The sequence below is a fragment of the Penaeus japonicus genome, unplaced genomic scaffold, assembly GCF_977035675.1.
Source record: "Penaeus japonicus unplaced genomic scaffold, GWHDUDI00000001_assembly GWHDUDI00000005, whole genome shotgun sequence".
NCBI lineage: Eukaryota > Metazoa > Arthropoda > Malacostraca > Decapoda > Penaeidae > Penaeus > Penaeus japonicus.
In genome coordinates this window covers 38,093,598-38,106,097 of record NW_028234407.1, presented here as the reverse complement: position 1 = coordinate 38,106,097, position 12,500 = coordinate 38,093,598, and the positions used below count along the sequence as shown (strand labels likewise).

Below are 12,500 nucleotides of genomic sequence, written 5' to 3'. Positions count from 1 at the left end.
CGCGTACACAATGTACTCCATGAGTACTTTCGCCGCTCGGCTACACACGTCAGCATTCAGGAGGGTTCTCGCTTCTCGGTGGCGGTCGACGCGGAGGCGTTGAAACCAGGGCATCTCTTGGCAGCAGTGTGCATGTCTGCCTCGCGCGTCAATCGAGGAGCGAAGACGATGTTCCCGGACGCACCTGGACGGATCAGAGGACCGCGACCGAGCGACTCCTTCGGGGAAAACGGGTATGACTCAGAGGAAGAACGGGGAGGGGGGAGGGGGGAGGGGGGATTCTGCGTGTATGTGTGTAGTCATCACCGGTTTTGAACTAATGTGGCGGGACTGAGAATGTTGGTGGGGTGGACGGGGGGGGGGGGGACACTCCGCACTTGTAGGGAGAGAGAGGAGGGGAGCTGGATGTGCGCCTCCGGGTGATGCTGTGCCCCGGCCGGATGACCTCACGTCTGAGTAAGCTCCCTCGACGCTCTTTCGGGGGAAGCTCAGCTGTGACGCGCGCGCACATGTTCCGCAATTATGGGTCCGTTTCCATGCCCACAGTCAGTCTCGGTCCCGGGTGAGGCCGTGTGAGGAATCGGGTTTTGTGCGCCAGTGCGTGAAAGAATAACCGCATGTAATAAGCCTCGTGATCGCATGTGGATCACCAACAGATTACCAATATCCGCTAAGGACAGGTGTCAGCGACCGCCGCCATCGACATGTTATGAACGTGACTGACCTGTCGCCGAACACGAACGCGCACGCCGCCGTCACCGTGTCAACTTCACAACGCTTGTAAACATGTTTTGGCGTGCCGTCAAGAGCGTAGTCATGCGGAAGGGGTGACGCGCAGGGAGGCCCGTTCTAACACGTGGCAACATGAAACGAAACGAAACGAAACACCCATAGGAGGGAAGCAGAAATTTCATGGTGTTTCAGTTTAGAGAACACTCATTAGATATTAATGCCAAAGTGTGTTTCCTTTTAATGGGGAGGGGGGGGGGGCTGCGAGAGGGGAGGGTGCTTTAGCAGATGCTTGAGGAACCCTCAAGCATCTCGCTTGTCTTTTGAGGTTGCTGATTATTTATTTATTTATTTGTTTGTTATCAATGCAGTAAGTGACAGGGGGAATAAAAACAGAAGAAAACTAACTAGAATACTAGAACATTGCAAGAGAATATGTTAGACAAAAAGGAAAAAATATGAGGGTCCAGAGATGGGAGAAAGGTCAGAGGAAAAAACGACCAATGGCTGAAAGAAGGAAGAGCGAAGGGAAGTGCGAGGAAAGGGAGGGAAGAATGGGAGCAACAAGTGGAAAATGAAGAAAAGGAACGGGAAAAAAGGGCCGAGGGAAAGTGGACGGGGACGCGAAAGGACATTCATTATCTCGCAGAATAATGTTTTCCCCTCAAGAAGATGGAGAGTAAAATCCGCTTACAAAAATTGTTTATCCTCAGGGATGCACATACACAAATACCCCAAACGCGCATACGTACACACACACACGTACGCACCCCCCCCCCCCCTGACACACACACACACACACACACACACACACACACACACACACACACACACACACACACACACACACACACACACACACACACACACACACACACACACCTCTCTCTCTCTCTCTCTCTCTCTCTCTCTCTCTCTCTCTCTCTCTCTCTCTCTCTCTCTCTCTCTCTCTCTCTCTCTCTCTCTCTCTCTCTCTCTCTCTCTCTCTCTCTCTCTCTCTCTCTCTCTCTCTCTCTCTCTCTCTCTCTCTCCCTCCCTCTCATACGCACGCACGCCCCGGTGAATTTCAAAGGAAAAAGTGTCCTAAACAGCCGCAACTTCGTCTTTTCATCCTCCGCAATCCTCTTACGGAAAGACCAGATTCTATCTAACAGGCTTTGCTAGTAATCTCTCAGCCAAGAAGATGGCGGCGGGGGGCGGGGGAGGGAGGGAGGAAGGAGAGGAATGTCGTAAACCCCCCTCCCTCCCTCCCTCTTTCTTGGTCACATACCCCTCCCCTTCCCCTCACATGCCTGACATCGTCCGTAATGGGCTTATTATGATGGGTATTACTTTTTGTCATCTGTTTAATGATAGGAGATAAGGATATGGTAATAGACAGGTGGATAGACGGGCAGCTATGAGGTAAGAAGGAATGGGGGGGGGGGATTAGAGGTAGGGGGAGGTAAAGGAGGGAAGGAAAGGAGAGGGCAGAAAGAGAGTGCAAAGGGAGGTCGGAGGAGTGAAAGAATGGATTGGGGGGGGGGGGGGGGACGGAGGAACTTGTGGCTCCGTCGACCACGTTAAAAAAAAGTTAATTTCAAGATGGCATCGCGATCCTCCCTGTACTTGCACGGCTCTCGTTTCAACGCGTTTACTTTGTTCTCGTGGTCAGGGAGAGGGACTCGGACAGATAGACAGACAGATAGACAGACAGATAGACAGACAGACCGACCGAATGAGAGAAAAGATAAACAGAGAAAGGGTGAAGGGGGTGTGAGGGGGTTGGACCCTTCTAGCGTGGGAGTGATAATGGTCGACGGGTGCAGGGTGAAGGGGAAGGAGGAGGAGGGGATAGGGGATAGGGGAGAGGGGGATGGGTGTCGCATATGGTGTAGATGATGCGATGGAACTCGATATGTCAAGGTCAGATATATGAGTATAAATATAGCATTTACGAAGATGGAAGGTTGCGATAACGGGGAGGCTTCGGGTTACAGGGGGAGCCATGCGGGTGGGACGTGGGTGGGGGTCTTGGGGATCATTTTTTATTTGGGTGATATCGTTGTTAAGGTCATTGTTGTTTTGCTGCTGTTGTTATTATTACTATTGTTGTTATCATTACTGTTTTTGCTGTTTGTCATCATTATTGCCATTAATATTTTCAATAATACTACAACTATTAACTAATACTACTACAACGAACACTATTTTTCATATAAGAGGATTTACTTACAAATTTTCATTGGTGATTAGAAATGTTTTTTTTCCTTGCGTCTCTTTTTGCACAGTTGCATTCTTTCCTTTTTGTCAAAGCGTCGTGAACTTGCAATCTACAATCGCAATCGACTTGATGGCAGAACGTGTTGCAAGCCCATCTCTCCTATTGCATCTCCGACACGGGAACCTTGCAATTAAAACCGTTTCCGGAAGACTCATAATGTGAGTGAGTGAGTGAGTGACTCATCTCCGGGAATGACTCGGGTCTCGTATATGTGCGTATGTGTGTGTGTGTCTTTGTCTTATGGGGAGAAGGGGGTGGGGGCAAGGAGGCAGATTGTTTCTATTCTGATATTTTTTTTCCCATTCACCACCTCCCCCTCCCCCCTTGCCACCCCTTTGGGTACGTTCTCGCCCAGCTGCGCCGCATGTGGTGGTGGTGGGGGTGAGGGGAGGATGTTGTTTTTGATCGCCCCCTCCTCGGACTGTCCCTGAGAGCTGGGGAGGAGGAGGGGGGGGGTCACGCAGGAATGAATGAGACGCACAGATAGAGAGACATAATTTTGAACGAAATGAGAGAGGGTTAAAGAAGAGATTTCGGGAGAACGAGTGAGGAAAGAACAAGGAGAGAGAGAGAAGAGAGAAGAGAGAGCTAGGGAGTGTGTCAGTCGGGCTGAGAAAAGCCCACGAGACTTCCGCGTGGTAAGACAGGCCGTCCAGCGCTGCGGGCGGCAAGGGAGACGCGTCCGGTGACTTACTCTTAGTTTAATCTGTTTCTATCTTTATTTATCTGTTTACATATCTCTTTGTCTCTCTTTATTTTTTCATCTCCCCATGTCTTTTTTTCGTTCTCTTTCTTCCCTCTCTCGCTCTGTCTCTTTCTCTTCCCTTTTCACACACTCGCTCACTCACGCGCTCGCTTGCTTTATGATAGATTTATTCGCCTGTATTGATGCGGGCGTGGGGTAGCGTGGGCGGGTATGGAAAGGGTGAACACAGGGTTAACGAAAGGAGGGAAAGGGTGCAGACGGAGAGTAGCGAGCAGTCAGTGAGTGAGGAAGAGGAGGAGAAGAGGAGGAAGATAGTAGGAGAGGAGGAGGAGGAGAAGGAGGAGGAGCTGGGTGGCGGGAGGGTGGGTCAGGTGGGCCCGCGGCCGTGGGTGGGAGGGCAGTTGTTCTGTAGACGCGGTGCTGAGCGGACGTGCGGACGAGCGCTCGACGCATTCAGTGTGTTCCGCGATTTCACCTTTTCGAGTGTCTCTCCGTCTCTCTCGCTAGCCATCTTCGCTCCGTGTACCAGGAGGAAGCGAAGGGCAGAGAGACAGTAGTGTTGGTGTACTTTGCTTTATCTATCGACAAACGTGTCATTGTGGTCATTAGTGGTAATATTATTATTATTAAAGTGGGTGTCTCGGGTGTGCGTCCCTCCCACTGGCTTCATGAATGAGATTTACCGCGAGTGTAAACCTGTGCGTTCATGTGCTTGTCTTCGTGAATTCCCGGATGTATCGTAGCGCAATTGCGTCGGACGCCTGCGGGACGATGTGCTGAAGTGTTGGCTCCCTGCGACGCCCTTAGGACCGCCGTCGCCGCCGCCGCCTGGAGAACAGCGAGGGCACGTGGTTGTGTCTGGCGGCTTCGCTGTCGTCGTGCCCGCCGCGGCCTTCGGTAGCGCCGTGAGGGCAAGGGAGTGTCTGCCGTAGAGGAGGATGGTCGCGGGCGCGGCGAGGCTGTAGCAACGCCCCAGCGAGCATGGTGTACCTGAGCGAGGGTGGGCGCGGGTGGGCGGGCGGCGAGGTGGTGCTGCCCTCACCAGGATCCGAGCCCCCGCCACCCTACTCCCCCCCGCGCGTACCCCCCCACCAGCACTTCTTCCCCCCCGCCTTCCCTGCCCTTCACCCCCACCACCACTACTTCCAGCCCTTCGCCGACTACTACGACCTCACGCCCGCGCCCTCGCAGCCCAGCAGCCTTAGCAGCCACGACACGGCGCCCTCCATCAAGGATCCGCCCCCGCCGTACCCGCCCATGCCCACCCTCAAGGCTGCCCACGCCGCCCTCAACCACGGCCCCTCCAGCGCCTTCTCTCCGCCCACCAAGACCATCAAATACACTTACCCGCCGCCATACACGCCCACAGACACCGCGGCCGCTCATGGGAAGGTGGGCGTCCCGGTTCAGCAGGGCGGCCGACGCGAGGGGCAGCGAGACGCGGGCGGCGGGCGAGCCACGGAGCCCCGTCATCGCGAGCGCCGCTCACGCCCGCATACTCACGATAAGGCGCGCTCTCTGGACCACCGTGACCCCCGCAATCGCGCCCCCGCTCACGGTCAGTCGCGGGCGGCCAGCGGTTCCCGACGCGACGAGACGAGTTCCCGAGTGCCCGGCGACGCCGCCCGTGAAGGCCATGGGCGTGTCCCTCCGCTGATGGCCCCGGGTGGCGGCAGCGGGCACCCGCGTGGCCCGCTGCTGCGTACGGGCAAGAGTCTGGAGTTGCCGCACGAACGCACCTCGCACCCGCCGCCCGCCACCGCCCACACGCACCCTGCCCACGCCGCCCATCCGCGGCTCCCGCTCCTCACCAAAGATGGCGCCCAAGGAGCGCCGCCTCGTACCAAAGAGCCCACGGGCGCCCCCCGGCCCGCGGGCGCCATCGCAACTTCTAAGTCAACTCGCAGTGCCCACACGGGCGTCGTCCCCGCCAAGCCTGCCCGCAGCCGGCACTTAGCGCACGTGTCGCCCCCCGCGCAGGCACGGGCGCGCCCCGCTAGTCGCAGTGAGGAGAGATGGGCGGCGAGAACCTCTCGCTTGGAGGCGGCGGCCGCGGAGGCCATGCAGGCCGCCCGCGCCGTGCCCGTCAACTTCGTCAGTAGTCAGCCCAACGCTCTGGGTCCCGCGCCCGCGCTGAGCCAGGGGGCGGAGCCAGAAGGGCACATGAGCCGCGGACGGCTGCGCTCCTGCCGCTCGCTAGACGAGCTGTCGGATCTGTTGGACGAGGAGGCGCCACGGCCGCCCGTGGCTACGCGCAGCCTCGATGACCTGACGGAGCCGCTCTACGAGAACGTCGACATCATCCACGCCCACGCTCGCGCCCACCACCACCGCTCGGCGCACAACACGAGTGTGCCCGACCTGCTGGAGGCGCCGCCGCGGCCGCCTCGCCAGAGGAACAACTCGCTGTCGTCGCTGCTGGACGACTTGGGCAGCTGCGGCTCGGCGACGCTCGCCCGCCGCGCCCTCAACACCAGCGTGCCCGACGTGCTGGAGGCTGGCTTCTCGTGGGGCTCGCCCACCTCCACACTGCGCTCCGCCGCTTCCGCCGCCTCCGCGCCGCGCCGCGCGCACGACGCCACCAGCGACATCAGCGTGCAGCTGCAGAAGATCCGCGAGGTGGCACGGGTGCTGGACGTCAAGTACCGCCGCGGGGAGCTCTCCTCGTCGTCCGCCAGCAGCAGCGGCCCGCCCTCGGCGCACACCTCCCCCCGAATGCCCTCGTCCGCCCACACGCCGCCCCACCACCACGCCCCTGGGGTGCCCGCCCGCGCGCCCGTCATCCACGATGTGCTGCGAGACAGTCAGAAGCTCCAGCAGCAGCAGCAGCAGCAACCTCCGTGCGCCGCGGGCACGCCCTTACCTTCGCTCGAGGCGGATGCCACTAGTCAGGAGAGCGGCTACAGCTCGGTGGACTCAAGGACCTACCGGCAGCACCAGCGCTCGCCGCCAGATACCGCCACTTCGCCGCCACAGCACCTTAGCCAACAGCAGCAGAAACAACAACAGCAGCAGCAGCAATCACAGCAGCTGCGACCTCAGCAACAGCTGAGCTCCGGCGCGCAGCAACCGACACGAGCCCATCAGCAAGACAGCCGCGTGTATCCCCAGCATGTGAATGGGTCTCACCGAGGCCAGAGCAACCAAAGCAATTACCATGACATCAATGAGTTCAGTCGGAAACAACAGATACAGCAGCAGCAAAGAATAGAAAATGCGACGTATCGCCAGCAGGAACAGCAGCACCACCACAAACTGTCCCCACGCCAACAACAGCATTATCAGCACCAAACGCAACCATCGCAACAACAGCAACCGTCTAAGCTTCAACAACAAAAAATGCAACAGCTTAGACCTCAGCAACAGTCCTCGCAACAGCACAAGCACCAAAAAACGTTTCTACATCGCCAGCAACAGCAGCAGCAACAGGAGGAGGAGAGTCACTCCCTCCCTTACCAACACCAACCCGTACAGCAGCTGCACATACAACAGGTACGTATCGCCAGCTGTGGCGACGGCGCATGCGCTGACTTCGGACGAAACGAAAGTTTCAAGAAAGAGATGCCAGCGCCGCCGAAACCAAAGGAAACGTTTTGTTGCGATTTGTTTAGGGTTGCCGGGACTCAGGACGGGGGGGGGGGGGGGGGCGGGAGATTCGCAAGGGAGAGGCAACTGCAAATCTCATTAGTACTTCACCCGTTGTCGGAGGCTTCATCATCATTTGTTCTCTTTTGATTCCATAATCTACCTTTCTCTCCTTCCCTCCTTCCCTCTCCCTCCCTTTCTCTTTCCCTCTCCTGTTCTCCTTTATTCCGACCTTTCTTTCTCCTTGCCTTTATTCTTATTGGCGTCATTGACCGACTTATATCAGAAGAAACGGTGATACAGCATAATGCAAGGCTGAAAAAAATCGCTGATATTCTCTTTGTAGTTGTTTATTTGCCACATTGACGCGATAAGTAACTTTTTTTCCTTTTCTTTGTTTCTCGTCACGCCGGAAAGTTTCCATCGTCGCGGCAACGGTCTACGATTTCTTTCTGATTTTACATATTTATTGAGAGTCGTGGGTCGGTTGCTTGTTCAGTCTGTCGGGAAAAAGTGGTAATGTGTTACGTCGACTCTCCCCTCAACCCCCGCCCCTCAACCCCCAATCCCGCTACCAAGCCCGTTTCCCCCAACCCCTTTCTGACACTCCCCAAGCACCCCCCCTCTCCTCCACGCAACGTTTTCCAGCCCCGCCTGGAATTTCCGGACATTGAAATCACCCCTCTCCCTCTCTCTCTCTCTCTCTCTCTCTCTCTCTCTCTCTCTCTCTCTCTCTCTCTCTCTCTCTCTCTCTCTCTCTCTCTCTCCCTCTCTCCCTCTCTCCCTCTTTCCCCCTTTCCCTCTCTCCCACTCTCCCACTCCTTTCCTCCTCCTCCTCCTCCTCCTCCTCCTTCTTCCCACCCAACCCCACCACTCCCTCCCTCTCCCCGTCCCTCAGCAAACTTGTTGAATATCACGTGAATTGCAGAGTTCGTCATCCTCGTCTGCTTAGCTGGGTCACTTTCTCCCCCTCTCCCCTCTCCCCTCTCCCATGTCTCCTCTCCCCACTAGCCTGCCGTGCTTTGTGGGTTAGTCGAGATATGTCTCATTTTTCCTGGCTAAGGCAGTGGGAGTACATGTTTGTGATTTGAGGAATATTTTTTCTTTTGTTACACATTCTTGCTAGGTTTATTCTATGGTAATATATATATTTTTTGTTGTTGTTGATTTATTTATTATTTATTTTGTTGCTGTTTGATAGTTTTCGAATTCATTTATGGCTGTAGGAGATGTGTGTTAATTACTGTGATAGTAGGAAATGGTGTATTGTTCCCTAGAGTAATGCTTAATGAAGAGAGAGACAGACAGACAGACAGATAGGTCCTTCGCGTGAATTGAAAGCGGAAATACGAAAGCCTGTCTTGGGGGAATCCTAGAGGGGTCCTAGCGTTTGTGTGAGGGTTGAGATGGGGGTGCTAGGGGGTGGGGAGAGGGAGGGGCAGGGAGGGCGAGCGTTTGTTTGGGCAGGTGATCCCAGCTTTGGTCCAGGTGAATGGCCATTGTTCCCTGCCACTTTGTTTGTGGTTCGTGGCGGCGCTGCTTCCAGCTGATGGACGGGCACACAACTTTGCACACAAACACACGCGTACGCACAAACAACGCATACGCGCAGACATACGCTCGGATGCACACACAGCTTTTAACCGCCGTGTTTCTACATATTCATTTGCATCGCCTGCGTTTGTGTGTCTCTGTACTCCACATTTTATTCTGCCCCCACATCGCTTTCCCCTTCTCTCTCCACCACCGCCTCCTCCTCCTCCTCCTCCTCCTCCTCCTCCTCCTCCTCTTCCTCCTCTTACCTCCATCCTCCTCCTCCTCCTCCTCCTCCTCCTCCTCCTCTTACCTCCATCCTCCTCCTCTTACCTCCATCCTCCTCCTCCTCCTCCTCCTCCTCCTCTTACCTCCATCCTCCTCCTCCTCCTCCTCCTTCTCCTTCTCTACTTCATCCACCTTGTTCGTTTCTTCCTCCACCTTCACCCCCGCCTCATTCCCTCTCCAACCGCACGCACCTCCACCTCCACCTCCACCTCCACCTCCACCGCCTCATGATGCAGGCGCTGAGAAGCCGTGAAGCGCCCCCGGTGGAGCTCCCCGAGTGCGTGCAGGGCCAAGGGGTCAAGCTAAAGCCTCCTGTTGCTTCGGAAATCTGATCTTGAGGATCTGCATGCCTTCCTCGCGAGGGAGATCTGCCTTGTCTCGGCCGCGCCTTGGGGCTCCTTCGCTGCCTGGTTCGCTTGCCTTCACGACCTTTTTTTTTTTTTTTTTTTTTTTTTTTTTTTTTTTTTTTTTTTTTTTTTTTTTGTTTTTGTTTTTTGTTTTTTGGGGGGGGGGGGGGGGCGGGGGGTTATCTAGAATTTTGTCTTGCTCCACCTTATCTGCTTCCTTCTTTTGCTGCTCCTGTTCGCCTTTGTATCCCTCCTATTTTTCTTTTTTTCTTCTCTTCTTATTTCTCCTCCTCCTCCTCATTATTATTATTGTTATTCTCCTTATATTACGCCTCATTTTTCTATTTTACATCCACCTTCTCTTCCTCTTCTTTTTCCTCTCCCTCCCCCTTTTCCTCATAATATTCCTCCCTGTGTTCTTTCTCGTTTCACCTCTGCACCTTCCTCTATCTCCCCCCCCCCTTCTCACCACAAGCCCCAGAAGAGTGACCGCGTCGCCTTGTTTATGTCAAGTACTTGCTGGTGTTTATCCGCGTGTTTGTGTTTGTGTTTATGTTGGCGCCGTGAGGGTGGTTGGACCAGGTGAGGAAGAGGCTTGCTCTGTCTTGCATCATCCCGTTCTCTTTCCAGAGAGAGTGAGTGGGTGAGAGAGAGAGAGAGAGTGGATGAGTGATTGAGCGTGAGAGAGAGAGAGAGGGAGAGAGAAGAGAAGACAGACAAACCGAGAATGAATACCTAGATCCGCGTGAGAGAAGTCGTCCTGTAAGGAGGGGTGGGACACCATGAGTCGAGACGCTTTTTGAGTTATTACCAAAGTGGGGGAAGTGTGAATAGAGGTTTTAATTAGATAGAGAGTTATTAGCCAGGAATGTGGAGGCTAAGGGTCTCAAGTGGCTCTCCGAGACTGCTTTTCCTCCCCTCGTTTATTTGTTCACTTATTTCGTTTGGTCATTGGCATTTGCTCGCTTTATTGCGCAATATTTGTTATGTTTTGTCGTTGAATCCTCTTGGTGACTGGCACTGGCCATCGACAGGTGGCATGAGGATGGCACTATCGACGCCCGTTATATGAGAAATAGATTGGTATTACGCCTATTCTCCTCCTCCTACGACTGCCGCCTCTTTTACACCCCCTCCCTCCCTCTATCCCCCCTCCTCCTCCTCCTCCTCCTCCTCCATGCTCTGTTGGCTGTAATGATTGGGAAGCGAATGAGAACAGCTATTGTATCTCGACTATTAAGCTGTTATTGCGCTGGACGACGTCACAATCCCTCCTGACCCCCCTCCCCTTCCCCCTCCCGGATTTTTTGGTCTTCCGTGAGCGTGAAAATACCGGTGGAACAAGGTTTCGTTTGTTTGTTTGTTTATGTCACTGTGCGTGTTTGTTTTAAAAAAAAGCGACATCAAATGTATTTCATGTTGTCCGGCACGTGTTAACGAGTATCTGGAAATCGCTTCCCCCATGCCCCCTCCCCCGGGATACCTGTCTCAGGGTGACGCTCCGTGAGGAGAACCCCCCTTGTCTCCCCCTCTCCCCCACCACCAACATTGCAGGCACTCGCATGCCGCGTATTTATATTGTTTCGTCCTTTATCTCGACCTTGATCTCGTTTTGCACTCCTCCCTTTCCCCCTCTTCCCTTTCCCCGCCCCCTATCCCCCTCTCGTAGCGTTACCAGCCCCCCCCCCCCCCTCAAGTGTTCTTCCCTGGCCTTATCTTCGCCTCGCCACAAGACGGACGGCTCACAAGCCGGGTTTTTGGCAGGAGCGCAAGGTGTCGCCTAAGTGTCGTCCTCCCCGCGTGCCTTGCTATCGTTGTTTGCGCCGTAGTAACAAGGGCGGATCCACTCACTCACACTTGCACACATACAAACACGCGCACATACGCTAACATACACACGCGAGAGTCCACCAGCAAACGCACATATAAGGACGGAACAGAATACATACCCACACACGAACACACACACAGACACACGCGCGCGAGCACGACGCCCTCTCAGGACAAGATCCAGGACAACTTTCCATGTAAGGTCGAGGAGCTGCCGAGTCCCGCCCCAGAGGTCTCTTCTGGAGGTCCAGGACCCAGTGTGCGTCTGACTCGCCGCCTCGCCATTCCAGCGCGGCCTCGTCTCGCTATCGCCTCGCCGCCGCTTGGGAGGATCTGCCCTTAATAATAGCACATCCGCGTGTGTGCGTGTGTATGTGTGTGTGTGTGTACGTGCACAAGTGTGGCACTCACTGCGTACATGCTCCCTGGGTGTAAGGCAACACATGTGCGGCCGTGAAACAGACCAGCTCTGTACGTGGAGTGGAGTGGCTGTTGGTTCAGTGCGGACACTCGTCCGTCGCCCTTCTGACGCGACCACCGCGCCGTCTTTGCTCTGTGTACCTCCTCTCAGTGTCTGGACTATCACCGGACGCAAGTGCCGCACGGTGCCACTGTCTCTGCCATAGCTTTCGTGAAAGTGAAAGCGTTGTGTAGGGTGGAGGGGTGCGAAAGAAGATTGGGGCTGGGAGCGAGGAATCCTTGGCGTGTGGGCGGTGAAGGGGAGGAACAGGCCACCTCTGTGCCGTCCAGGTCACGAGGGAAGGTGTGCCACACCCGACCCGCAGTGCACTGCAAGTACCCCTCTCGGTGGCACCTTCCGTCCGACCCTCCCAAGACATTTCCGTGGCAGAACCCGAGCGCTGGCAGTGCCGTCTCCGCCTTGGCTCGCCATTGCACACCTTCCTTGGCGAAGAAGAGGGGGAGAAAGTGACTGATATATTGACCCAGTTTTGTCCTCTCATCGTGCGTGTGGCGAACGGGTTCCCAGAAGGCCTCGCCCCCTCGCTGAGTCAGACAGGTGCGGCGTGAAGGTCGAGGGGACACCTGTTGATCGTAGTTGCGTGCTTGCGGGCGTCGCGGAATAGAGCTCGCATCCCCTGCTTTCGCGTTGGTGGCCGCCCGCGACCATGCTGTGGGCGCTCACTTTGGGCATGCGCGGGGAACTGCTGCTGACCCCTGCGTGCCCCTGGCAACGCACCTGGCACACTCGCAAGGTAAG

At 55.6% G+C, this 12,500-nt stretch overlaps 1 protein-coding gene across 8 annotated transcripts in view; it reads left to right on the top strand.

Annotated features, from left to right (window-relative positions):
* cno (adherens junction formation factor afadin) overlaps positions 1 to 12,500 on the top strand; it is a 323,420-nt gene that overhangs the window by 292,399 nt on the left and 18,521 nt on the right. The window contains exon 1 of one of the 8 annotated variants that reach the window (XM_086537395.1): positions 4,098 to 7,190. The exons of 6 other annotated variants lie outside the window; for them this stretch is intronic. In XM_086537395.1, the coding sequence (XP_086393521.1) occupies positions 4,680 to 7,190 (2,511 nt within the window). In that variant the 5' untranslated portion in view covers positions 4,098 to 4,679. Of the gene's footprint in view, positions 1 to 4,097; positions 7,191 to 12,500 lie in introns of those variants that run through there. One more of the 8 variants, XM_086537394.1, reaches the window with a different exon arrangement.